This window comes from Piliocolobus tephrosceles, chromosome 1 (assembly GCF_002776525.5).
Source record: "Piliocolobus tephrosceles isolate RC106 chromosome 1, ASM277652v3, whole genome shotgun sequence".
Classification (NCBI taxonomy): domain Eukaryota; kingdom Metazoa; phylum Chordata; class Mammalia; order Primates; family Cercopithecidae; genus Piliocolobus; species Piliocolobus tephrosceles.
In genome coordinates this window covers 205,575,541-205,600,825 of record NC_045434.1, presented here as the reverse complement: position 1 = coordinate 205,600,825, position 25,285 = coordinate 205,575,541, and the positions used below count along the sequence as shown (strand labels likewise).

The 25,285-nt window shown below is 50.9% G+C and overlaps 1 protein-coding gene across 1 annotated transcript in view; it reads right to left on the bottom strand.

Annotated features, from left to right (window-relative positions):
• PADI2 (peptidyl arginine deiminase 2) overlaps positions 1 to 10,379 on the bottom strand; it is a 54,750-nt gene extending 44,371 nt beyond the window's left edge. Inside the window, exon 1 of the mRNA XM_023219836.2 lies at positions 10,181 to 10,379. Coding sequence (XP_023075604.1) covers positions 10,181 to 10,272 — 92 coding nt within the window. The 5' untranslated portion in view covers positions 10,273 to 10,379. The remainder of the gene's footprint in view (positions 1 to 10,180) is intronic.
• Positions 10,380 to 25,285: the final 14,906 nt, after the last annotated feature.

The window sequence follows — 25,285 nt, the reverse complement described above, 5'->3', positions numbered from 1 at the left end:
AAAAAAAAAAAGAAAGAAAAAAAGAAGGAAGCTTGGGATATCTCTGCTGGATTCCTGCCACTCACCTCCCTGCCTTAACCAGAGCCACTACTACTATTATTTATTTATTTATTTATTTTCTTAAATTGAGACAGAGTCTTGCTCTGTCACTCAGGCTGGAGTGTAGCGGTGCTATCTTGGCTCACTGCAACCTCCGCCTCCTAGGTTCAAGTGATTCTCCTGCCTCAGCCTCCCAAGTAGTTGGGACTATAGGCATGCACCACCATGCCTGGCTAATTTTCGCATTTTTAGTAGAGATGGGGTTTCACTATGTTGGCCTGTCTGGTCTTGAACTTCTGACCTCAAATGATCCGTTTGCCTTGGCCTCCCAAAGTGCTGGGATGACAGGAGTGAGCCACCACACCTGACCCAGAGCCACTATTATTTCATCTGGTTTTATATATTGAGCTTCTGCACACAATTCTATTTAGGAAAAAATGTTTTACAAGATGATCTCTTAGGACCCTGACTCAGTTACTGTAAGTGATGATTCCTGCCCGCCTTCATTCCTCTGTACCAGTGAGAAACCAAAGGAGGCCTCAGAGGCTCCAGAGGGTTAACGCCCAGCCCACATTGCAGCTCCAGGGCCCCACACCCTCCTATGCCCCAGCACCAGCCCTGTTCTGAGCTGAGCAAACAGCTATTCTTGGAGTGGCTCTGGGCAAAGCAACAAAGGGGCCCATTGTGCCCCTGCAGATCCTGTTGGCTGCCTTTCTGCCCAGGAAGAACCCTTTATAATCCCTCTCGCAGAAAGCAGAAACCCGAGAGCCAGGGGCTTCAGGCACCAGGCTTGTCCCTGGAGGCTGCAGGGAGGGGCCCAGGACAGTATTGAGGGAGAGGGAAGGGGCTTGGGGGTGGTTATGACCTTCTTGCTTATTAGAGAGAGGCTAAGGAGAGCATGGATGGAGGGACAGGCTGCCAATCCCTGTGGCCAGGTCTCTTCTGCCTACCAAGGAATCCCAGAACCCAGGACATGGTTACACTCAATGTAGTCTTTGGCAATACATGAATGAATGCACCTGCCCTTCTTGGCTTTGCAAACTATATTACCCAAGTGATTTAAAAAACAAACAAACAAACAAACAAAAAACCCAAAAAAACCAGAAATCAGGCCATTTGCTTTCTTGAAAATATTCACTGGCTCCTCAGTGCCTACCCATATACAAGAATATCCAAACTCTTCATCCTCACATTGAACTAGGGGCATTCGGCCATTGCAACTTAGCTTGACACTCTGGTTTCATTTTCTGCGGTTCCTTCCACCAGTTCAACTCCCTGCATTGTTCCATCTCACTGTGCATTTTGACATATAAGTCGTTCCTTTTACCAGCAAGACTTTCCCCTGACTTCTCTGCCTGGCAAATGTCCATCTCTCCTTGAAGACCTAACTCAATCCATTTGCCCCCACAGTTACTGGCCCATTAGGCAGTTCACTCCTTGAAGGTAGGGATTGTATCTTCTTGTTTGTTTGTTTGTTTGTTTCAGCACCTGGCCTAGTATGGGCACACCTTAAGTGTAAATGTTTGCTGACGGAGGGCTGGAGGAGGAAAGCTTACTTATATGGTCATTCAGTCACTCAACATGCATTTACTGAACACTTACAATGTGCCAGGCACAGTTCTAGGCGTTGGGGGGTAGATTGATGAAAAAGTGAACACATTCCCTGGGCCCATGGAAAAGACAGACTTTTTTTTGTTTGAGACGGAGTCTCTTGCTCTGTTGCCCAGGCTGGAGTGCAGTGGCACGATCTCGGCTCACTACAATCTCCGCCTCCCAGGTTCAAGCGATTCTCCTGCCTCAGCCTCCTGAGTAGCTGGGATTATAGGCACATGCCACCACGATGCCTGGCTAATTTTTGTATTTTTTAGTAGAGACGGGATTTCACCATGTTGTCCAGGCTGGTTTGGAACTCTTGACTTCAAGTCATCTGCCTGCCTCAGCCTCCCAAAGTGCTGGGATTACAGGTGTGAGCCACCGTGCCTGTCCAGAAAAGACAGACTTTCAATGGATTACATGATTACAGCTGTGATAATTGCTATAAAGGAGAAGGAGAGGGTGCCATGAGCCCCCAGTCTGGGGTTCAAAGAGCGATTCCCTGAGAAAGTGGCATTTGAACTAAGGTCTAAACTTTATACTCTAAAGGACAGGCAAGAATTAATGACACCATTGCAGTGCTGACTGTAAAAAAAAAAGAAGAAGAATTAAACCAGAGATTCTTAAATTTGAGTGTGCATTACCACTACCTACCGGGCCTGCTAAAATACAGGTGAATGGGCCCAGCCCCTGAGTTTCTGATCTATCAGCTATGGAGTGGGACCTGAGAAACTGCATTTCTAACAAGCTCCCAGGTGATGTTGATGCTGCTGGTCCAGAGACCACAGTTTGAAAACCACTGAGTTGGACAAGCGAGGAGAGGAAGAGGAGCACAGATTTTCAAGCAACAGGACAGCTTGCTTGATGGCCCAAGGTGGAGGTTAGTCCTGCATGTTCGAGAAGCTGGAAAGAGGGGGGTGTGTCTGGACTTTGTGAGCAAGGGGAAGGGAGAGTGGTGGGAGCAGGGGTTTTAGGTAACAGTGAGGAGCTGGCTTTCCTCTGATTGTAGAGAGAAGTCACTGAAGGCTTCTAAGCAGGGGTGGCATGATCAGTTTTGCGCTGTAGATAGATCATCCAGGGTGCAGGGTCACCCAGAAGGCAGGGTGGGGGATGGATTTCAGGAGAGCAACAGAGGAAGTGGGGGAGGGGATGGCTGCAGCTGCCCACGCGAGCAATGATAGTGGCGGTGGACATAGACAGAAATGGTCACTTGGTTGGTGCCAAACAAAGGACATCTGCCCAGCCCCACAAATGCCTCGTGGTCTCTAGGAGCCAGGGGTCCTCTCTGGTCTTGGCTCAGTCAGTGGGGAGGGTCACTGGCTTGGCCTTGCAGGGCTGGGGTGGTTCACCAGCCCCGGACCTGAGGGCATGAAGCACGTGCTCCTCGCTGGCACCTGGCTCTCTTAGCTTCCCCGCCTGGCCTGGGCCTCATTAACACCAGCCGGGGCTCATCCCCAGAGTGACCCCAGCTCCTGGCAGCCTGGGTGTGACATCCTGCTATTGGGGCTTTAGAGGAGTCTGGCGGGGGGAGTTGTGGGTGCCAGCCTGGCATGCAACCCCATGGCGAGCAAGAGGCAGGCAAGGACCTGGGGGAGAATGACCTCAGTCCAGACCTCACACCTGGTGCTCGGCTTGGTGATGGCTGCAGCCCTGTGGGTGAGCAGCTGCCTTGAACAGGGATCAGTGGAGGCAAACCATGACGTCTGCCTTCAGCCAGCTTCCCTCACCACCTGGTGCATCCAGCTGTCCCAGGCCTCTCATTAGGGAAGAAACAACCTGATCTATAGCTGCTCCTCTCCTCAGAAACCTTCAATGACTCCCTGCTACTTACAGAACAAAGTCCAGTGCCTGAACAATGCATTCAAAGCCTGGTTAGAGCTCATCAACCCTCTAGCCTTATACTCCAGGCCACTGAAGCTGTGCCCCTTCTGTGCGCCCCAACTTTCCTGCCAGTTATCTCTGGCCCTGAGTAGCACGCTCTTAGTCTCACTCTGAACCCCAGTCTATCCTTCAAGACCCAGCTCAGTTGCCACCTCTTCCAGGAAGTCATCCCTGATCTCATCAGCCAGAATATATCTCTCCCTCCATTTATTGGTGTCTCAAACAACACTTAATAAATGTGGTTCAACACTTTTTTCCCGTAAGTGCTATGAACTCTTTGAGGACAGGGATCAGGTCTCATTATTATTTGTTTTCAAAAGAAACGCAATACTAATACGTAACAACTTACTGAGTATTTGCTATTATTATTATTATTTTTCTAACCACTAGACCAATAGGGAACTGAGTATTCATTATGTCTCAGGCATTGTACCAAGCCCATGGCCCACAAGACCTCAGTCCATTCTTTCGATAACCCCATGAGGCCCATTTTACAGATGAGCACACTGAGGCCCGTAGAGGGCAAGCACCCACTTCAAGTCTCAGGGACAGTCATGGCCGAGTGTGAGGAGAACTCAAGGTTTCTGAGACCTGGGCCTGGCTGCCCCCTCCCTGGAAGAGAATTCAAAGTCTAGAGACTTCTCCGAGTGGACCAGGTAGGTGTGTCTGGTGTGGGGCAGAGGAGAGGGTCAGGCCTGGCTCTGAAGAGGTCCAAATGAGAGCCCCTTACTTATTTCACAGGTGGGAGTCTGAGACTCAGAGAAAGGACACCAAAGACTGGCTTCCTGTCCTGGGTTCTTGGGTAAATGACATAGAGAAGCAGGCCTGGGCCCTTCAAAGCCCCTGGTGCAGGGTCTGGCGTGGCTGGGCAGGAGAGAGCTGCCTTCAAAAACTGCCTCCTCCAAAGTGTAGCGGGTGTGTCTGGCCAGCTAGGGGTGGGCACTGGGGTGAGCCCCTGCCACTGTGCTCCCATTCCAACTCAGGGCCCTGCAGTCAACGAGGGAAGGTCTCAGGGACTCCAGCTATGCAGGGACTGCGGGCCTGGTCCTCCTTAGAACACTCCCAACCCCAGGGAACTAGTCTGAAACCAGAGCCCTGGAGCAACGCCTGGCAAGGCCTCCCGTTTGGGGTTGAGGGCTCTGGGTGCTGTTCTAATTTATGGGCCACCTGACCCGGCCTGAATTCCTCCCACTGTCATTCTCTCAGGAACAAGTGCTGCTCGGGCCAAGCTTGGCCACGTGCCCTTGACCTTCCACAGGCCCATCCAACGGTGCCTGTCCCTTGAGGCTGGGGGTGGGGAGCTCAGCCCCATGACAGGCCAGTCCACAGGCATCACAGGCCACATTCATTCATTCATTCATTCATTCATTCATTCATTCATTCATCGATCCATCCATCCAGGGAGCCCTTCATTGACTCCAGGGAGGATCACAAACAAGGAGGAGGTACATCTGGAACACAAGTGTCAGGAGGACAGCCCAGCAAAGCAAGCAGGGACCTGGGCTCTGCACCCCACAGTTTACCAGCTGTGCCATCCTGGACAAATATTCCTTCCTTCAGTTTCCCCAGCTGCGAAAAGGGGGCAATAATCGTACCTAACTCATAAAGTTATTGCAAGGTTTAAATATGTAAATTATTAAATGCCCGTGAGATGAGCATGCAAAGTGCTGAGAAGGCTGCCGGGCACAAAATAAGTGTTCAATAAATGTAAACTAGTAATATTAAGAAACAATGAGAAATGTGCAAAGAAAAAAATGTGATGAGATTGAAGTTCTCGGGACTCAGGGTAGGGCACCATATGGGGTAGTCAAGGAAAGCTGCCTGGAGGAGGTGACATTGGAGCTGAGACTTGACTGATAAAAGTCAGGCTTGTGGGGATCTGGTGGATGGTGTTCCAGGCAGAAGGCCCTGAGGTGGGAACGAGCTTGGCGCAGCCAAGAGCTAACAGCATCTACGAAACCAGTGTGGCCGGAATGGAGTGTGTGCTGAGGAATTGCCAGGAGAGGAGATCAGTGAGGTGGGGCCTGGCACACTATGGGGAGGGGAGCCCATAGCACCCCAGGCCCCCATCACGGCAAACTGGATCTCAGACCCTCCTGGCCTTTGTCTTAATGACACTTTTTAAAAAAGCAAATACCCTGTAATCCCAGCACTTTGGGAGGTCGAGGCGGGTGGATCACGAGGTCTGGAGATCGAGACCATCCTGGCTAACATGGTGCAACCCCGTCTCTACTAAAAATACAAAAAAATTAGCCAGGCGTGGTGGCGGGCGCCTGTAGTCCCAGCTACTCGGAGGCTGAGGCAGGAGAATGGCGTGAACCTGGGAGGTGGAGCTTGCAGTGAGTCGAGATCGCGCCACTGCACTCCAGCCTGGGCGACAGAACGAGACTCCGTCTCAAAAAACAAAACAAAACAAAAAAGCAGATACATCTGTAGCCCTCACACCAACCAAGAGACAGAAAGTCTGGGAGTGAGTCTGTGCCAAATTGTCTAGGAGCGCCTGCCTGATACCTTCTTCCTATCTTCTGCCAGCGAGTTACGGGCAAATTATTATCATTTACTCGATATTACTAGCTGACATTGATCTTCTTTCTATCTTCTGCTGGGACAATGGCTGGTCAGCCTCTGCCTTGGGGAATCCCAGGGAAGGGATTCCTCCCACCTCCACCTCACAGACGCAGCTGGAACCAGGAGACTGCTCTGCACAGGCAAAGGGACAATGTTAACATCATTCTGGTGTCCTGAAGCTCCTGCAGAGCTGAGGATCTGGATCCTGGCCCCTGTCCACCAGGGAGGAAAAGAAGAGCCTTGCCTTCTTGAGAACTCTCACTGACAGAGGCATAAGCTGAGGGAGGGACAGAAGAAGCCATTCCCAAGGCCCAGCTTGTGGGCAGAGGGTGACCACCCTCCTACCTACTTTACTCCGAGGCTGCCCTCTCTCTATCCTTCCAGACTCTGGGGGTGTCCATGCCTCCAGCGCTCACAGGAGGTGGGTGGCCAGGGTGGAACCAACCTAGAGACTCCCTCTGTGCTCTCTCTCCAACGTCAAGCCCGAATCAGATGGGGACCCAGGCTAGCCCCCCTGAAGAAGTGGCTTTCGGCTAAAGGGGCCACTGGAGGAGATTGTGTGGGCCAGGTGTACCTGTGCCAAGACTAAGATGAGTCCATTTGGGAAGAGCAGAAGAAAACAGTGAGTATCTCTAACAACAATCACAAAGTACAATTTCTAAGAAACACCCTACTTCCTTCTTTCTGTGTATCTACTCATTGCTTGCTGGAGACTAGCAGTCAGAATGAGGCTAGGTTAAGGCATCCGTTCCCAGGGGGGCCAGTTTTGCTGGGAGAGCATGGGTGGCCCAGAGCACCCCTGCCCTTGGTGACCTGGATGACCCCTCATGGGGCAGCAAAGAGGTCGATTGTTCATCACCGTGACCCTGAGTGTACAACTTCTATTGAACACAAAATCCCTCCTCCTGTTCTCTGATCGACCCTCATTTGGGTCAGTGGAGGCTCAGAGAAGTGAAGTGATTTGCTCAAGGTCGCACAGCCCATGGATGGAAGCTGGTAGGGCAGTGCCTGCCAGGACCACAAGGTCTATTGAGGAATGGGGCCGGGGAGGCCCCTGCTGTGTGTCTGGAGGGGAACAGGCTGTGCCAGCATCACAGGAAAGGGAGCCCAGAGCCCCTGGGAAGGGGAGTGGGTGCTGAGGCCGGTTCACTCGCCTTTGTGACTCAGGAGTGAGGATCAGGAAGCCACTCCCTAATTAACTGGGCCCAGCAGCCCCAGGCCTTGTTCCTTGGGGTCTACTTGGAGGCTCTGGGGGCATCACTTGGGGTCTTGAGCCAGGACCTGTATCTGGGCAGCAAAGGACTCAGGGAAGAGTGGAAGGTCAAATGGGAGTGGGTGAAGTCTCTGGGGACAGTGGGCTCGTGGCCAGGGTGGAAGAGACACAAGTTGAGAGGGCCGTCCAGTTCAACCTGCTGGTTTTAGGGTCACATAGGACAGAGCAGGAGATAAGAGCATGAGTCCTGAGTCAAACAGACCTGGACCTGAGTCCTGTGTGACACTGGACAGATGGCTCCGTCTCTCTGCACCTTACCTTCCTCATCTGTAAAATGGGATGATCAATGAACCCTCCAGGGTCTATGGTGAGGAAGAAAGGAGGTGGTGGGTTCAGCTCCTAAGTGCCCACTAATACCTCCTCCTGTTATCAATACTGACAATTGCTCTCATTACTACAGGTAATTCGAGTCACAATAGCAATAGCAACTCAAGCTCCTTAGTCCTGGAAGAGGCTTCCTTCCACTGGACCAGTGAGTCCTCAACTGGCTATGACTTTGCCCCCCTGCCAGGGGACTGCTGGCACTGTCTGGAGACATTTTTGGTTGTCACAATTTGGGGGTTGCTACTGGCATCTAGGGGACAGAGGTCAGGGATGCCACTAAACATCCCGCTACAATAAAGAAATATCAAGCCCAAAATGCAATAGTGCTGAGATTGAGAAACTCTGCACTAGACCTGTGCTGTCTAGGACAGTGGCCACCAGCACAGTGGCCCGTAAGCACCTGAGACGCACTCAGTCTACGCTGAGGTGTGTTGAAGTGTAAAATGTGCACTGGATTACAAAGACTTAGCATGAAAAAAAGAAGGTAAACCATTTCCTTAATAATTTTTATATTGATTGCATGTTGAAATGATAATATTTTAAAATATTGGGTTAAATAAAATATATTATTAAAATTATGCCTGTTGTTTTAACTTTTAAAAAGATGTGGACTACTAGAAGATTTAAAATGCAATTGTGGTTTTATTGTGGTTCACACCGGACTTTTCTGGACAGTACTGGTCTAGAGCGCACTGCCCCTCTCTATGGTGGCAGAGAATCTTCAGTGCTGGTGGGGTGAGGGTCTTTGTGGTCATTGAGACAGGACAAGGGGAATCGTCACACTGCTGCCCCCTGCTGGAGGGAGGCTGAGTCCACATCTGCCCCACTCCCTGCCCCTACCCCAGCTGGCCCTCTCTCTGCCAGGATAAAGCGAAGGCAGGGGGCCTGAGCAGGAACCCTCCTTTGCTCCCCACTCCCGACTGGGAGGATCATGCCAGTCTTTCATGCTGCACCAACCATGCCCCAGCAAATAAACAGGTGGATATGGTGACAGCTGAGGCTTAGAGACCTGAGCACTCTGGCTCCATGCCCACTCCTTAGCGGCGCCAGTTCAGGGCTGGGGGTGGGGAAGGCAGGGGAGCTCTTCCAGCCCACCGGTGCCTGTACCACCCTCCACTGCTGTGTTCTTGTCCTCAGAGACCACCCAGTCCACCTCTGAGGTTTATATGGGGGACAACTGAAGCCCAGGCCCAGGGGGAGGCAGAGGTTGAGGCCAGAGGCATGGGGCGGGTCCCTGATCCCGGGGCTTGGTGGTATCAGCATGGCCAGTGCCTCTGCAGAGGTGGCAGGAGACTGGTTGGGCAGGTGGGAGGGCTGTCAGGGCTGTGTGGGGAGACATATGAACGGTTCGGGGGGGCCTGGGAGAGGCAGGGTGCTCCAAGTGTCAGGATGATTTGGGAGCTAAAAACCACGATGGTGTCTCTGTGTGAGTTCAGCTTGAGGCAGAGAGAGGATAGGGGACCCACCCGGTGTCAGCACAGGGTCCCACCTCAGAGTCCTGCATGCCCCCTGCCCCCCAGCACTGACTTCTCCAACCCTAGCAATGGGGAGCATTTTAAATACTTGGAATAGAGGGGGCAGATCAAACCCAAGTATAACCCCAGCCCTTCATTCACACCAGCCACACCTTTCCAAGGCCCTGTCCCATGTACTCAGGGAGACAGATCATTGCACTTGGCTGCTTACTGGGATTTGGGGGGAGTGGTAAGGCCCTGCCCTATCTTCAGCTGTCTCAGACATCCCGCACTCAACCAAGTTCTTGGACAGAGAGAAGGGGAGGGAGCAGAATTCGGAATCAGGATCCTTTTCCAACAAAGTACCCCACTATACACCCCAAGTCCCTGTTGTCAGCTGGGTGGAATATGGTCTCTCTGCGGTCTCAGAATGAACTCAGGGGAAGGCATCTGGGGACACGGAGCTCAGGGCCAGTGCCTGGGGACAAGCAACTTCTAGCAGCCCCCACAGGGCGAAATCGGAGCCTGAGTAACCTCCAGGGCCAGATTCAGCCTCAGGGCAGCTTCCTTCGGGTCCTGCCCCAGGCCCAGGCAAGTCTCCGGGGGAGCTCCGCTGAACTGGGAGTGGGAAGCAGGAGAGGGGCTGGGTTGAGGTGGGTCGGAGGGGAAGTGATGGTCGGAGGGGAAGTGAAAGGGGAGCGGACGGCGGGGAAGCTGAAGGGGTGTGAGGCCCCCCGGGAGAAGAACTGGAGAGGGCCAGACGGAGGATCATGGGTGAAAGGGAGGGTCTGCGAAAGGGGTCGTGAGGGAGGTGGGGCTGAGGCTGTGTTAGGGCGTCTGGGAGAGTCTCAGGGTTTCAGGAGGGTGGACACAAAGTTCGGGGGTTGTCAGGTTTCCAGATGAGGTTCTTAGGATTTCTGGGCGCGGAGGCCTAGGGATTAGGGACAACTCGGGCTGGACAAAGGCAGTCCACGTCCCCGAGTATGGGCGCGTCTCAGGATTTCTGGGCGCGAGATCTCCGCCCGGGCACCACGGTGGGCCGGCTCACCTGTAGACATCGGTCCAGAGGTAGGTGCCCAGCACGTACACCGCCTCCACGCGGCTCCCGTACTGCAGCCGCACGGTCCGCTCGCGCAGCATCCTCCACGCCGCAGTGCCCGCGCTCGCTGGCCCGGGGCGGCCGGGAGTACCTGCAGCAGGTGCGCCTTCTCCAGGAGCCTGCGCCCCACAGCCCGGCTTGCAGCCTTATCCAGTGGCCGGTGGGCGGGGCGGCCCGCCCCAGTCCTCTCGCAGTGGGCTGCGGGCCTGTCGGTCAAGCGTGGTCCCGCCCCTAACTCGTCCCGCCCCGCTGTGTCGTGGTGAAGTCATCAGGGGCCACTTCTGTGCTTGTTTGTTCATTCCTTCATTCAACAAACTTTCGGTGGGCGCCTAGGTGTTGGGCGCCAGGACGCAGGGCCCTGGCTCCCCTCCGGACGCCCCGGCCCAGTGGGGCAGAAAATGCAAATGTGGGAGCACAAACAGGGTGCCCTAACCCAGCCTGGGGGCCAGGAAGCCTTCCCAGAGAAGAGGATCCCGGAGCCTTCTTAAAGGAGGCGTTTGCAAACTGAAGGCGAGGAGAGGGAGCTGCCTGTGTAAATCCGGGTACAGCCCGATACCTCCGCCCGCCAACAGTCAGAGGGACCTCACCATAGGAAAAGTGGGAAGCGGTGGGGATGGGGAATCCGGCAGCTGACAGCGACCAGGACGCCAATCCAAAGCATTAGAGGGTGGGAGTGGGAGCTTGGAGTGGCTGCCTGAGCAAGCCGCTGTCGGTGTGCTCGTGAAATGGGTCATTCGGGCTGCCGGCTGCTCCTGGACAGGAGGCTGGTCTGGGGATGGGCAAGGAAGCCCCTGGCTGTGGCTAGAGCTGGAGAGGTGGGGATTGATCCGGCCACTGCTTATGGACTGGGATTTTGGTGGCACCTGGTGACTGACAGGATGTGTGGGTTGAGGGAAAGGGGAGGGGTAAGGATTAGGGCCCCGGTTCTGGCCTGGGCCACCAAGGGAAGCAGGGTGCCACACAGAGGTCATCGTGTGTCCCATAGAGGCTGAGATGTAGAATGACAGTCAGTGCAGGCCTCAGCCAGCCCCACCCGCGTTCCAGCCCTTCCCCTCCGACCCAATCAGAGAGCTGTTCAGACGCGTACATCAGCCCTGTGTGAGGAAGTGGTCTTTGGTAGCTGAGGACAGAAACTGAGGGTGGGTGGGCAGAGGCTGTGGGAGGGAAGGAGTGGGGCAAGGGGATGCATGTTTGGGAAGGAGTTAGGGCTGATGGAAGATGGAGCTCCAGGAAGGGGTGCCCCCAGACAAGAGGGGTGAGGCCCACAAGTGCCCAGTGCAGACACACCCAGCCCTTGGACTCCAGCGTTCTCCCTGAGGCGGCCCAAATTAGGAGATGGTGAAGAGCCCAGCTGCTTCTGAGTGGCAGGAATTTGGCAGGAATGTGAGTGGGGAACAGGGAAGGCCCGAATTTTAGCCAGGAGGTCATTTGTCCCCCAAAGGCACAGCACACAGACCCAGGGACGGGCCAGTAACTTTTTTTTTTTTTTGAGACATAATTTTGCTCTTGTTGCCCAGGCTGGAGCATAATGGTGCCATCTCAGCTCATTGTAACCTCCGCCTCCCAGGTTTAATTGATTCTCCTGCCTCAGCCTCCCAAGTAGCTGGGATTACAGGCATGCACCACCACACCCGGCTAATTTTGTATTTTCAGTAGAGACGGGATTTCTCCGTGTTGGCCAGGCTGGTTTCGAATTCCTGACCTCAGGTGATCCACCCACCCCAGCCTCCCAAAGTGCTAGGATTACAGGTGTGAGCCACAGCGCCTGGCTGAAGCCAGTAACTTCTGATGAGCTCCAGGCACCAGGCTGAGCACATCCTCCAATCAGGAGGAGTCTCTCAGCTGGCCACCTGCCAAACTGGGACAAAACTTATGTGGCTTGGAGAGACTTTGAGGCGCCCCCAGAGGTGAGCTCGTATCTGGGCACTCCTCTGCCACGAGTGACTTTGGAGCCCTTGCTGTGCAGCAGATAATGGGCACCCACTAGGGTTCTTGCCTTCCTGGGGCTCTTGCATTTCACTCGTGGGGAGACTGGGGCCAGAGTGGGGGAGGACACTGTGCCCCCACTGAGGGAGACCCCGGGAGGCTAATAACAGGACATTGGGCAAGGTAGTGATAACATCGGACTGCAATACCCAGGGGAGCAGGAGTAACAGCGGGCGCTTACTGCGTTCTTTCTGTGGGTCAGGAACTGTTCCAAGCGGCGCTTTTCATGTGTTAGAGTTAGATCACTGAACTCTCCCAGTAACTCCGCCACTTTACAGATGAAGAAAGTGAGCTGTGAGCAGGTGGGGGAATTGACTCTGGGTTGCAGAGCTCCTAAGAGTGGCAGAGGGAGGAACTTGCAGAGCCACTGGGGTGGAGGCAGGGGCAAGGCCGAGTGAGGGCAGGGGCAGAATGTTGTCCATGCTTTGCAGATGAGGAAGTCGCGGTTCTAGGCCCAGCTCGCTTTTGTGCAGCCTCGAGACATGTACCTTACCATTCGGAGCCCCATTTTCTGCCTCTGTGAGATAACTGATCCCTCAGCACAGTGTAAGGACGGTATTAAATGAGATAACAAGGCGCAGAAAATACTAGCACAGAGCCTGGCACAAGGCTCTAGAAATGAAGCCCCTTCCCCTTAAAAACTCAACTCAGACCTGGCCAGCCACACTCAGGGCTCCTGCCTGGGCTCAGGTCATAATGTTGGGCCCAGAGCCTGGTTGATGAGACAGGAGTTTCCTGGTGCCCAGAGGTTTAAAATAGCTGAAGTGGTCACAGCTGTTGGTGGATTCAGGGCCGGAGGTCGCAGGCATCACGGCTGCTCCCCCCTCTCCCCTGGGGTCCGGAAGAGCCACAAAGCATCTCATGGTGTCTTTTGGGGACTTAGCTCAGGCCGGTTCCTGGCACTGACCCGCACCCACCCCTCCAACACCCGGCCCTGCCAAGCCTGTGGGCAGAGGAGGGGCTCTTCTGAGCTGTTTTTTGTTAGGTTCCTTTCCTGGGTGTGGGGTCTCTGTGCCAGGCCTTGGGGGAACCTGGGAAGCCACTCGAACTTCAACACGCCTGCTGTGAGGAAACTAACAGCTCACCGAGAGCACTATACATACAATAATTGAAAAAGAAAGAAATGCACAAGTATTACCTGCTCATTGTGGAAAAGTTAAAACAAAACAAAACAAAACATGATCACCCATGACCCTAGCAGCACAGATCAGTCTGACTCTGTCTGAGTATGATCTGGCCGGGCTGCCCACAGGCTGCTGTGGGTGAACACAGTTCCTGAGCCCTTGTGCCATGCCAGGAGCTGTTCTGCGCCCATTCACACACACAGCTCAACCTATTTAATCCTCACGACAGCCCTATGAGGTGGGAGCTATTATTATCTTCCATTTGCACAGAGGCACCAACCAGCCTGGCAGTGAAGAGCGTGGACTTTGGCCTTGGTGGACCTGGGGTCAAGTCTGGCTCTGCCCCTCACTAGCTGGGGGCCTCTCTGGGCCTCAGTTTCTTCTTCTATAAAGGAGATGCTAGGAATTGTTATAAGGAACAAGGAATAACAAGATGATACCCAGTAAAGTACTGCACATCGTGGCCTGGCATAGACCCAAGTTCCAATAGACGGTAGTTATTTCCTATGTGCATATAGTTATTTTAAGTTTTTGCAAACATGGGCTTCTGACTACATGCTGTTTTATAACACACTTCAAAGCTTCTACAACGTGAGAGGCTGGGCTGGCTGTGGCCAGGTCACACAGAACATTGTAAGTCGTGGGAAAGGCTTTTCGGCTTTCTCTTTATGGGGTCATGGGGGAAGCCTGGGAAGGACTTTGGAAGGTGTCAATGGCACGATGTGTACTTTAGGAAAATCACTCTGGCTGCTTTGGGCAGCTAAATTTGACAGGAATTCTGGCAGGAGACCAGAGAAAGGAGGGGGTTGGGGTCTGGGCCATGGATCCCCAAAGCAATCCCTCTGTGGCCAGGGACCGCCCCAACCCCTGACTCTGCACCATGGGGACCTGCAGGCGTACCCTCAAGAGCAGATTCCCATAACCCTGGCCCTGCCTGGCCCCCTCACACTCCCTTTCCCCTGGCAAAGCCCACTCTTTGGTTTCACTCCCTTGAGAAGAGTGTCTGGGATGGGGACATTGATTCAACCTTGGCCTCAGCTCTTGGTCCTGAGAGACATCGCACGCGGCGGGAGGGAAGGGCTGGGGTGCTCCATTGTTCTCATACTGTGTGAGTTCAGAATGAGGAAGTCGTGTCCGTTCTGCATGCTGCTGTGGCTGTACCCCACCCGGGGGTACATTTATATATGCAGAGAGAGAGAGAGAGAGATTTATTTTAAGAAATTGGCTCACATGATTGTGGGGGCTGGCAAGCCTGAAATTTTGTAGAGTTGGCCAGTCAGAAATGGGGGAAGAATTGATGTCGCGGTCTTGAGACTTGAGATTCAGTCTCCAACCAGGTTGGAAACAACACGGTTTCTATGTTGCATTCTGGAGGCTGAATTGCCTCTTCTTTGGGAAACCTCAGTCTTTGTTCTTAAGGCCTTCAACTGATTGGATGAGGCCCACCAACATTTTGGAGTGCAATCTACTTTACTCAAAGTCTACTGATTTAAACGTTTATCACATCTGAGAAATATCTTCACAGCAATATTCAGACTGGTGTTTGACTAGATGATGGGGTGCCATAGCCTGGCCAACTCTACACAGAAAATTAACCATCACCATGCTGAAAGGTGGGCTAAGGCTTTCATTCATTAGGTCGCCATTTATGCAGCATTTATTTCCTGCCTGGCACCTGTGCTAAGCACTTTGTGTATGTTATCCCGTTGAATTCTTGCTACAATCCCGGAAGTAAGTATTTTTATTACCCTTATTTTATACATCCAAGGGTAAGATGACTTGTCCAGACCAGGATTCTATCATTAGTCAGTGAAGCAAAGCTAGAAAGGTGAATGCTGGAGAAGATGTAATTAACCAGTTGTCTGAAGGGCTGCCAGGGGCCGGAGTAAGCCTGGGAGGTCCTAGACCCATGCTTTCCAACATGTAGCCACTGCCACACGAGGTTCATGTGGCTAATCCGAACTGACACATGCTGTAGGTGTAAAACAGTGGTCCCCAACCTTTTTGGCACCAGGGACCTGTTTTGTGGAAGACAGGTTTTCCATGGATGGGGATGGGGATGGTTTTGGGATGAGTCAAGCTCATTACATTTCTTGTGCACTTTATTTCTATTATTATTACATTGTAATACATAATGAAACAATTCTACAATTCACTGTAATGTAGAATCAGTGGGAGTCCTGAACTTGTTTTCCTGCAACTAGATGATCCCATGTGGGGGTGATGGGAGACAGTGACAGGTCATGAGGCATTAGATTCTCATCAGGAGCGTGCAACCTAGATCCCTCGCATGTGCAGTTCACAATAGGGTTTGTGCTCCTATGAGAATCTAAAGACAAAGCTTTCCTTGCTAGCCCACCGCTCACCTGCTGTGTGCCCAGTTCCTAACAGGACACAGACCAGTAATGGTCCATAGCCCGGGGGTTGGGGACCCCTGGTGTAAAATACACACAGGTTTCAAGGAGTTAGAAAGAGAAAAATAAGGTAATTTTAAAAATAATTGACTCCATGTTGGAATGATAATATGGTGAATGTATTTCATTAAATGCAAACGTATTATTAGCTGAATGTGGTGGCTCACGCCTGTAATCCCAACACTTTGGGAGGCTGAGGAGGGAGGATCACTTACATTCAGGAGTTTGAGATGAGCCTGGGCAACATAGCAAGACCCCAACTCTACAAAAAAAATTAAAAATTAGCCAGGCATGGTGGTGCACCCCCTGTACTCCCAGCTACTCGAGGGGCCAAAGTGGAGGGACTCTCTCGAGCCCAGGAGGTTGAGGCTGCAAGTGAGAAGTGACTGTGCCACTGCAGGCCAACCTGGGTGACAGCAAGAGCCTGTCTGAAACAAACAAACATCAAAAAGCCCAAAGACATATTGTTAAAATTAATTGTACCTATTTATTTCAGCTTTAAAAAAGATGTGGTTACTAGAAAATGTGGTTACCTGTGAGGCACACATTTGTGGTTGGCATCATTTTTCTTTCTCTCTTTTTTTTTTCTTTTCTTTCTTTCTTTCTTTTTTTTTTTTGAGACAAAGTCTTGCCCTGTCACCTAGGCTGGAATGCAGTGGCATGATCTTGTCTCACTGCAACCCCCGCCTCTTGAGTTTAAGCGATTCTCATGCCTCAGCCTCTGGAGTAGCTGGCACTACAGGCTTGCGCCCCTGTGCCCGGCTAATTTTTGTATTTTTAGTAGAGACGGGGTTTCGCCATGTTGGCCAGCCTGGTCTCGAACTCCTGACCTCAAGTAATCCGCCCACCTCAGACTTCCAAACTGCTGGGATTACAGGCGTGAGCCACTACACCCGGGTGGTTTGCATCATTTTTCGATAGGTGGTGCAGATCCAGACGCCTCTAAACGGTTAGGCAGGGACTTGTTCATGATTTTTCTGGGTCCACCCTGGGCACAGCTGGGCACACTAGATAAATATTTGGTGAAGAGTGGAATTGCTTCAGAGTTCCCAGAGGGCAGTAGTGGGGTTAAGAGCAAGAGTTAAAAACAGGTAACACACGAAGGCCTCAAGAGGCGGAGACCACAAGGTGGCGCCAGATCCCCATCTTAGAAGCAGGGGGGAGGTGCTGGCCTGCCTGAGCACGAGAGATTAGAATGCCTCCGCCTCTGTCCCTCCCTACTCAGCACCTTCCTTCAGCTTTTGGGACCCTCTTTGTCCTGATGGTTTGGGTCCGAATTCAGGGGCCGCCTTTGTGTGAGGTCAGTGGCAGGTCCCTTAGAGTGGGAACTTCTCGCTGGACACAGAGGCAACTGAAGCCCCGAGAAGGATGAGTGGGGCCCAAAGAGGGGCAGTGCCCGGCCCAAGGGCGCAGAACCCGTTGGTAAAAGAGGGAGGTCTTTTGTGTCTCATCCTTCAGGCCAGTCCTGTTACCTCAATGCCTTTGTCTTGTGAGCCTGGGTCATTGATTCATTTTATTTTATTTTTTTTTGAGACGGAGTCTCGCTCTGCCTCCCAGGCTGGAGTGCAGTGGCCGGATCTCAGCTCGCTGCAAGCTCCATCTCCCGGGTTCACGGCCATCTCCCGCCTCAGCCTCCGGAGTAGCTGGGACTACAGGCGCCGCCACCTCGCCCGGCTAGTTTTTTGTATTTTTAGTAGAGACAGGGTTTCACCTTGTTAGCCAGGATGGTCTCGATCCGCCCGTCTCGGCCTCCCAAAGTGCTGGGATTACAGGCTTGAGCCACCGCGCCCGGCCCGTCGATTCATTTTAAAAAGCACTTAATAAACAAATCACAGAGTCAGGTGCTGTGCGGGCGGGAGTGGGGACACAGGTCCATCCTTATGAGCAACCTAGTGGGAACAAAAAACATGCACGGATGCTCTCACACACACACACATGCACACACACACGCGCTCGCCCACACGTGCACACACACATGCACACTTGCACATATGCACACACACACACCCTTGTGTAGGAAGAACACCACGCAGTCATTTACAACCACGTTGGAAGAAGGCGCTATAATCATTTCTGCCATACCCCATGAGGTGGTCACATTTTCCATCTCTAGAATCAGTCCACCTGGATTGACATCCTAGCCCTTCCTGGCTTAGGAGACCTTGGACAAGTCATCTCACTTGAGTCTCAGTTTTCTCATCTATGAAATGGGAGTTAATTATGATACCTCCTTCCCAGGTGCTTGTGAGGTTTAAACAAGATAATAGGCCAGGCGTGGTGACTCACACCTGTAATCCCAGCACTTTGGGAGGCTGAGGCAGGCGGATCACAAGGTCAGGAGATCGAGACCATCCTGGCTAACACAATGAAACCCCATCTCTACTAAAAATACAAAAAAAAAAAAAATTAGCCAGATGTGGTGGCGGATGCCTGTAGTCCCAGCTACTCGGCAGGCTGAGGCAGGAGAATGGCATGAACCTGGCAGGTGGAACTTGCAGTGAGCCGAGATTGCACCCCTGCCCCCCCGCCCGGGGGCCAGGGGAAGACCCTGTCTCAAAAAAAAAAAAAAAAAAAAAAAAAAATAGGCTGGGTATGGTGGCTCACGCCTGTAATCCCACTATTTTGGGAGGCCGAGGAGGATTGCTTGAGCCCAGGGGCTTGAGACCTGCCTGGGCAACGTAGCAAAACCCTGTCTCTATGAAAAATACAAAAATTACCTGGGCGTGATGATGGCATGTGCCTGCAGTCCCAGCTACTCAGGAGGCTGAGGTGGGAGGATCGCTTGAGCCCATGGAGGTTGCAGTGAGCTGAGATGGTGCCACTGCACTCCAGCCTGGGTGACAGAGCAAAACCCTGTCTCGAAACAAACAAACAAACAAACATACAAACAAGATAATACATAGACAGGGTCGAGCACATGGAAAATGCTCAGTCCATCTAGCCTGTGGGTTTAACGGCCCTTACTCAAGGCCGCTGGTGGATAGGGCGGCAGCAAAGGCGTCAACTAAATGCCCGTGAGGGGCCTTGTGGGGTGGCTCATGGCTATAATCCTAGCACTTGGGAGGCTGAGGCAGGAGGATCGCTTGAGCTCAGGAATTCAAAACCAGCCTGGGCAACATAGACCCCATCCCTTAAAAAAATTTAAATACCAGGAGGGAATGTACGAGTATCTGGGTGTGGGTTCCCCTGACACAGATCCTGAGACAGAAATTCAGCATAAATTGTTCATTTGAGGGGCAGTCCCAGGAAATATTGATAGTGGAGTGAGGAATTGAGACAGTAGAGATTAGGGAGTCGACAGTGCAGTGTCAAGCGATTGAGGGCCATGGGCAACTGGAGCTTGATCCCACTGGGGGTCTCTGGGAGACTGTGGAAAAAGAAACTTAGAGTTATTGCAGTGAGGAGTGAGGGAGCTGGGTTATTTATCCTCCACCAGTCATGTGTCCAGGGCTGTGCTTGGCTGGGGTGGGGTGGATTATTTCCCCCGCAGTCTAGGTCTGTTCCCCGCAGGTAGAGAAAACCTTCAGGCAGAGATGCCGATGCTGTTGGGAGTCAGGCTCTGGTGCAGTCTTGGCTTCAACAGAAGAGGAAAGGTTAATACTAGCTAAGGCAAGAAGGGAAGGCTTCATGGAAGAGGTGGCCTTTGAGCTCCCCTTTGAAGAACAGGTAGGAGTTTGACAAGCAGAAGTAGGGGAAGGACGTTTCTGGCAGGAGGCAGAGCTCAGCCAAGTGAGGGGAGTGTGGAAGCTCAGGGGGCGTGTGGGGTAAATTGTAGGAGGGGATTTTGGGTATAAGACCAAGAAAATAGTCTGGGGCTAAGCCATGGGGGCTTTGAGTGCCAGGCCACAGAGCATTCGACTGGGTTCTGTGGAAGGAGAGAGCCATGAAAGGGAGGAACCCCTGAGTGTTAGTAAGAATGGGTTTGAGGGATTCTGAGAGCAGGTGGGAGGCTGCGCTCTAGGTGACAAGTGAAGAGGCCCTGATGGGATGGAACAACAGGACTGGCCTTTGAGAGAGGCAAACTGAAAGTTAAGGAATTTTCTGGGGCAGGTTCTAGAGATCTTGGAACATAGAGGCTTCTCTGCCCTTCCCCTGTTTAGAAGCCTCAGATGAGCTCCTCCCTGAGCAATGGGCATGGCTGTGCATACACGCAGCTTCCAGCAGGAGGCGCCAGGAGCAAAGGCACCTGGCGCAACCTCTCAGAGCTTAAGGAAGGGAGGAAAAAGGGGCTCACTCTGAGGAAGTAATTACCTGGATCCCATTCTTTGTCAGGGCAGGGAGCTTGAGGTCTAACAGGATGCAGTGGAGAACCCTGGAGCTGCATTTGAATCCTAGCACTGCCTTTTCCTGTCTGTGCCTTGATGCTCCCATCTATAAAATGGGGGTGATGAAAATATCTTCTTCCTATGATCATTTTAAGAACGAAATGAGATGACGCACATAAAGCCTTAGCACGTAGTAGATGCTTAGAAAAAGGTCGGCGTTGGTTTGCTGCTGTTGTTATTGGTGGGCAGGAACTGAAAACAGGCATTACCCATGCTGGCTGAAGCCAGCCTGGTCTGTTTGGAGAGGAACAAGTCACCAGGGCCTGGCTTGATGATGTCTGGTTCATTCAGACCTTGTGGTGACCCTAAGTCTCTGGGCAAGTGGGAGGGGGAAACCTGCTCTTAATTTTCGTGGCCATCGTTACATGACTGTGAGTGCTGATTTTTGGTACCCTTGAGGCTTGAGGCTTTTGTGTCAAGAATGGCTTATCAGTCTCCTTTGGTTTTTGGCTGGGAGCAGTGGCTCACGCCTATAATCCCAGCACTGTGGGAGGCGGAGGCAGGCAGATCGCTTGAGTTCAGGAGTTGGAGACCAGCGTGGGCAGTATGGTGAAACCACATCTCTAACAAAAATGCAAAAAAATTAGCCGGTCGTGTTGGTGTATGCCTGTGATCCCAGCTACTCCAGAGGTTGAGGTGGGAAGATTGCTTGAGCCTGGGAGGTAGAGGTTGCAGTGAGCCGAGGTCGGCCACTGCACTCCAGCCTGGATGACAGAGTGAGACCCTGTCTCAAAAAAAAAAAAAAAAAAAAACAGGATCTCCTTTGGTTTTCAAAAATTATTATTCCACTTACTGTCATTTCAAATTCAACGATCCCACTTTAGCTTTGAGTTCAGGTTAAAAATCTTCTCTTATGGACAAATTCCATGTTTTTTCTTTTATTTGCTAGAGATGGAGTCTCACTATGTTGCTGGTCTTGAACTCCTAGGCTCAAACAATTCTCCCACCTCAGCCTCCCAAAGTGCTGTGATTACGGGCATGAGCCACTGTGCCTGGCCTATATGATTCCACTTCAATGAGGTGCCTACAATAGTCAGATTCACAGGGACAGAAAGCAGAAAGGAGGTTGCCCTGGGGGCTGGAGAGAGAGGGGAATGGCAAATTGTCATTTACTGGGCATAGAATTCTAGTTTTGCAAGATGAAAAGAGTCTTGGAGATTGGCTACATTTAACAACGTGAACGTACTTAACGCTCTGCTGAACTGCACACTTACAAATGGCTTAGATGGCACATTGTATGGTATGTATATTTTACCACGATTAAAAATTTAAAAAAATTTAGAAAAAGTATTCTTTTAAAATATAACAACTTTAGTAGGCCAGGCATGGTGGTTCACACCTGTAATCCCAGCAATTTGGGAGGCTGACGCAGGTGGATCACCTGAGGTCAGAAATTCAAGACCAGCCTGGTCAATATGGTGAAACCCCGTTTCTACTAAAAATACAAAAATTAGCCAGGTGTGGTGGCACGTGCCTGTAATCCCAGCTACTTGGGAGGCTGAGGCAGGAGAATCGCTTGAACCTGGGAGGCAGAGGTTTCAGTGAGCGGAGATTGCACCACTGCACTCCAGCCTGGGTGACAGGTGAGACTCTGTCTCTAAAAGAAAAAAAATAACAACTTTAAAAATTATTATAAAATTATTAAAATGCCTCAACTGAATATTTGGTTCCATTTATAATCTTGGCTAATTAAACATACACGAAAATATAATGTAAAAACTGTCGGAACCCCCAAGACACTTCAGCCTTGAGAGAGCTGTGACTGAGATCTGAGTCATGAGCCTCTTGTTCCTCAGATTGTAGATGAACTCACTTTCTTATTTTCCTTGTTCTGTTCAATGACTGGAGAGAATTAAAGAATGTCAGGGACAAAACCCTCCTGCCTTCTTAATTAATGACCCTGTGACTCATCCACTTCCCCTTTGTTGTCCTGCTCTGCGTAGAACAGATGCCAGGAAACGCATAGCTATCATACCCTTCACAAAAAATGTGAGATGTGCCCTCCCCGAAAAGAAACACTGCCCATAACCAGTCAAATGGCTGTAACTATGCGCCAGCCTTGTAGGAAAAATGCTGTAATCCGGCTAAAAATTCCTCTGTCCCTGCCTCTGTAAATGAAACTGTCACTTCCCTACTTCGGAATGCTGAGTTCATTACTTTGGAGTTGGGGTATCTCGGTGGCCATCCTCCACCTTGTGCTTGAATAAACTCTATTTTGTTTTGTTTTAGTGTTTTTTATATTTTATTTTATTATTATTATTTTTTGAGACAGGGTCTCACTCTGTTGCCCAGGCTAGTGTGCAGTGGCACAATCACGGTTCACTACAGCCTCAACTTTCTGGGCTCAAGCAATCCTCTCACCTTGGCCTCAGTAGCTGGGACTATAGGTGTGGGCCGCCACTCCTGGCTAATTTTTAAAATTTTTTGTAGAGACGGTGTCCCACTATGTTGCCCAGGATGGTCTCGAAGTCCTGGACTCAAGGGATCCACTCACATTCAGCTTCCCAAAGTGCTAGGATTATTGGTGTGAGCCGCTGTGCCTGGCCTAAACTCTTTTTAAATTACACTCTGACGCTCTTGGTTATTTCAGGTTGACACATATTTAAACATTTTTAACTGCGTGTATAAATTTAATATATGCAATTTCTTTTTAAAATACTTCGGTTGCCTTAATAACAAACACAACGTTCTCAAGCACTTAAATTATTCTTAGAAATCTGGTAACTTAAGCTTATCATGAATTTAAATTTTTATAACTTTTTAACACTTCTGACAAACATAGTAAGATTTCAACTTAAAATATCGCAAGTCTAAATCAATCAATGATTCATTTGTGCATTTTACTTTATTTTTGAGATGGAGTCTCACTCTGTCACCCAGACTGGAGTGCAGTGTCATGATCTCGGCTCACTGCAACCTCTGTCTCCCAGGTTCAAGCGATTCTCCTCTGTCAGCCTTCCAGGTAGCTGGGATTATAGGCATCCACTACCACACCTGGCTAATTTTTGTATTTTTAGTAAAGACAGGATTTTACCATGTTGGCCAGGCTGGTCTCGAACTCCTGACCTCAGGTGATACGCCCACCACAGCCTCCCAAAGTGCTGGGATTACAGGCACGAGCCACTGTGCCCGGCTTCATTTGTGCATTTTAAATTAAAACCTTAAGACTGACCTTTTATTCACACAGACTAGGGGTGTGCAATCTTTTGCCTTCCCTGGGTCACATTGGAAGGGGAAGCATTGTCTTGGGCCACACATAAAATACAAATACACTAACACTAACAATAGCTGATGAGCTAAAAAAAAAAAAAAAGAATTGCAAAAACAAAAATCTCATAACATTTTAAGAAAGTTTACGAATTTGTGTTGAGCCGCATTTAAAACCACAGCTGCATTCAAAGCCACTGGCCAAGGGTTGGACAAGCTTAACATAGCCCATATTCTCTTAAATATTAAAAGCATTTCAAATTCCAAAGTTGAAATTGTTTGATTCTCTGCATCATTTCTTTGCTCAATTCTTGTCAAGGTTAAAAAATGAGAACCTGCTAAGGCAATGATGTTGTCACACCAAGAAAATTTCGAGATTAGTTTTCCAACCCATTTTGGGGGTTCCTACCTCCTCTAAGATTCCTTAATGTCCACAGAAACTTCAGGCTTGGATGGAGGTTTTGTCCAAGCTCTTGATAGGACACAAGTCCTATTGTTAGTCATTTAAACAGGATTTCCCATAACCTAAAAAGGGCGGAGACATAGCCTGTGTCCCCAGGTTTCAGCATATGCATTTCCTATTTCTTAAGTCAGATTTGGGGCTAAGTAATACCCTCCCAGGTGGCTTCACCACTGGTTTGGATTCAGTTGGTGTTTTAGTCCACTCGGCATTATAAGGAATACCTGAGGCTGGGTAATTGATAACGAAAAGAGGTTTATTTGGCTTGTAGTTCTGCAAGCTGTATAAGTAGCATTATGCCTGGATGACCCAGCCTTGGCAAAATACTAAAAGCAAGAAAAAAAATAAAAAAGAAGCATTGGAAGGGTGCGGTAGGTAGCTCATGCCTGTAGTCCCAGCACTTTGGGAGGCCGAGGTGGGTGGATCACCTGAGGTCAGGAATTTGAGAGCAACCTGGCCAACACGGTGAAACCCCGTCTCTACTAAAAATACAAAAATTAGCCAGATGTGGTGGTGGGTGCCCGTAATTCCAGCTACTCAGGAGTCTGAGGTAGGAGAATTGCTTGAACCTGGGAGGCGGAGGTTGCAGTGAGCCGAGATCGCGCCACAGATCTCCAGCCTGGGTGACAGAGCGAGACTCCATCTCAAAAAAAAAAAAAAAAAAAAAAAAAGACAGAAAGAAACATGGCGCTGGGGTAGAGCCCCAGAAAAGACTCTACTAAGGCAGTGGTGAGGGGAAATGTGGGGCTGGAGCCCCCACAGAGAGTACCCACAAGAGCATTGCCTAGCACAGCTGGGAGAACAGGGCCACTGCCCTCCAGACTCCAGAATGGTAGAGCCACTGGCAGCTTGCACCCTCAGCCTGGAAAAGCTCAACTCCAACCTGTGATAACAGCTATGTGGGCTGTGCCCACCCAGCAAAGCCATGGGGCTGGGACTGCCCAAGGCCTTGGGAGCCCACTCCTTGTGGCAGAGCGCCCTGGATGTAGGATATGGAGTCAAGGGAGATTATTTTGGAGTTTTAAGATTTAATGTCTGCCTTGCTGGGTTTTGGATTTGTGTGTGGCCTGTTCTCCTTTCTTTTTTTTTTTTGAGACAGAGTTTCCCTCTTGTTGCCCAGGCTGGAGGGCAGTGGCACAATCTTGGCTCACTGCAACCTCCACCTTCTGGGTTCAAGCAATTCTCCTACCTCAGCCTCCCGAGTAGCTGGGATTACAGGCATGCGCCGCCATGCCCGGCTATTTTTTTTTTTTTTTTTTTAGTAGAGACGGGGTTTCTCCATGTTGGTCAGGCTGATCTCGAACTCCTGACCTCAGGTGATCTTCCCGCCTTGGCCTCCCAAAGTGGCCTGTTCCCCTTTGTTTTGGCCACTTTTTGCCTTTTGGAATGGGAATCTTCACCCAATGCCAGTACCGCCATTGTATCTTAAAAGCAAATAACTTGGTTTTCATTTTATAGGATCGTAGGTGGTAGAAACTTGCTTTGTGTCTTAGATGGAGCTTTGGACTTTTGAGGTGGCAGTGGAACAAGTTAAGACT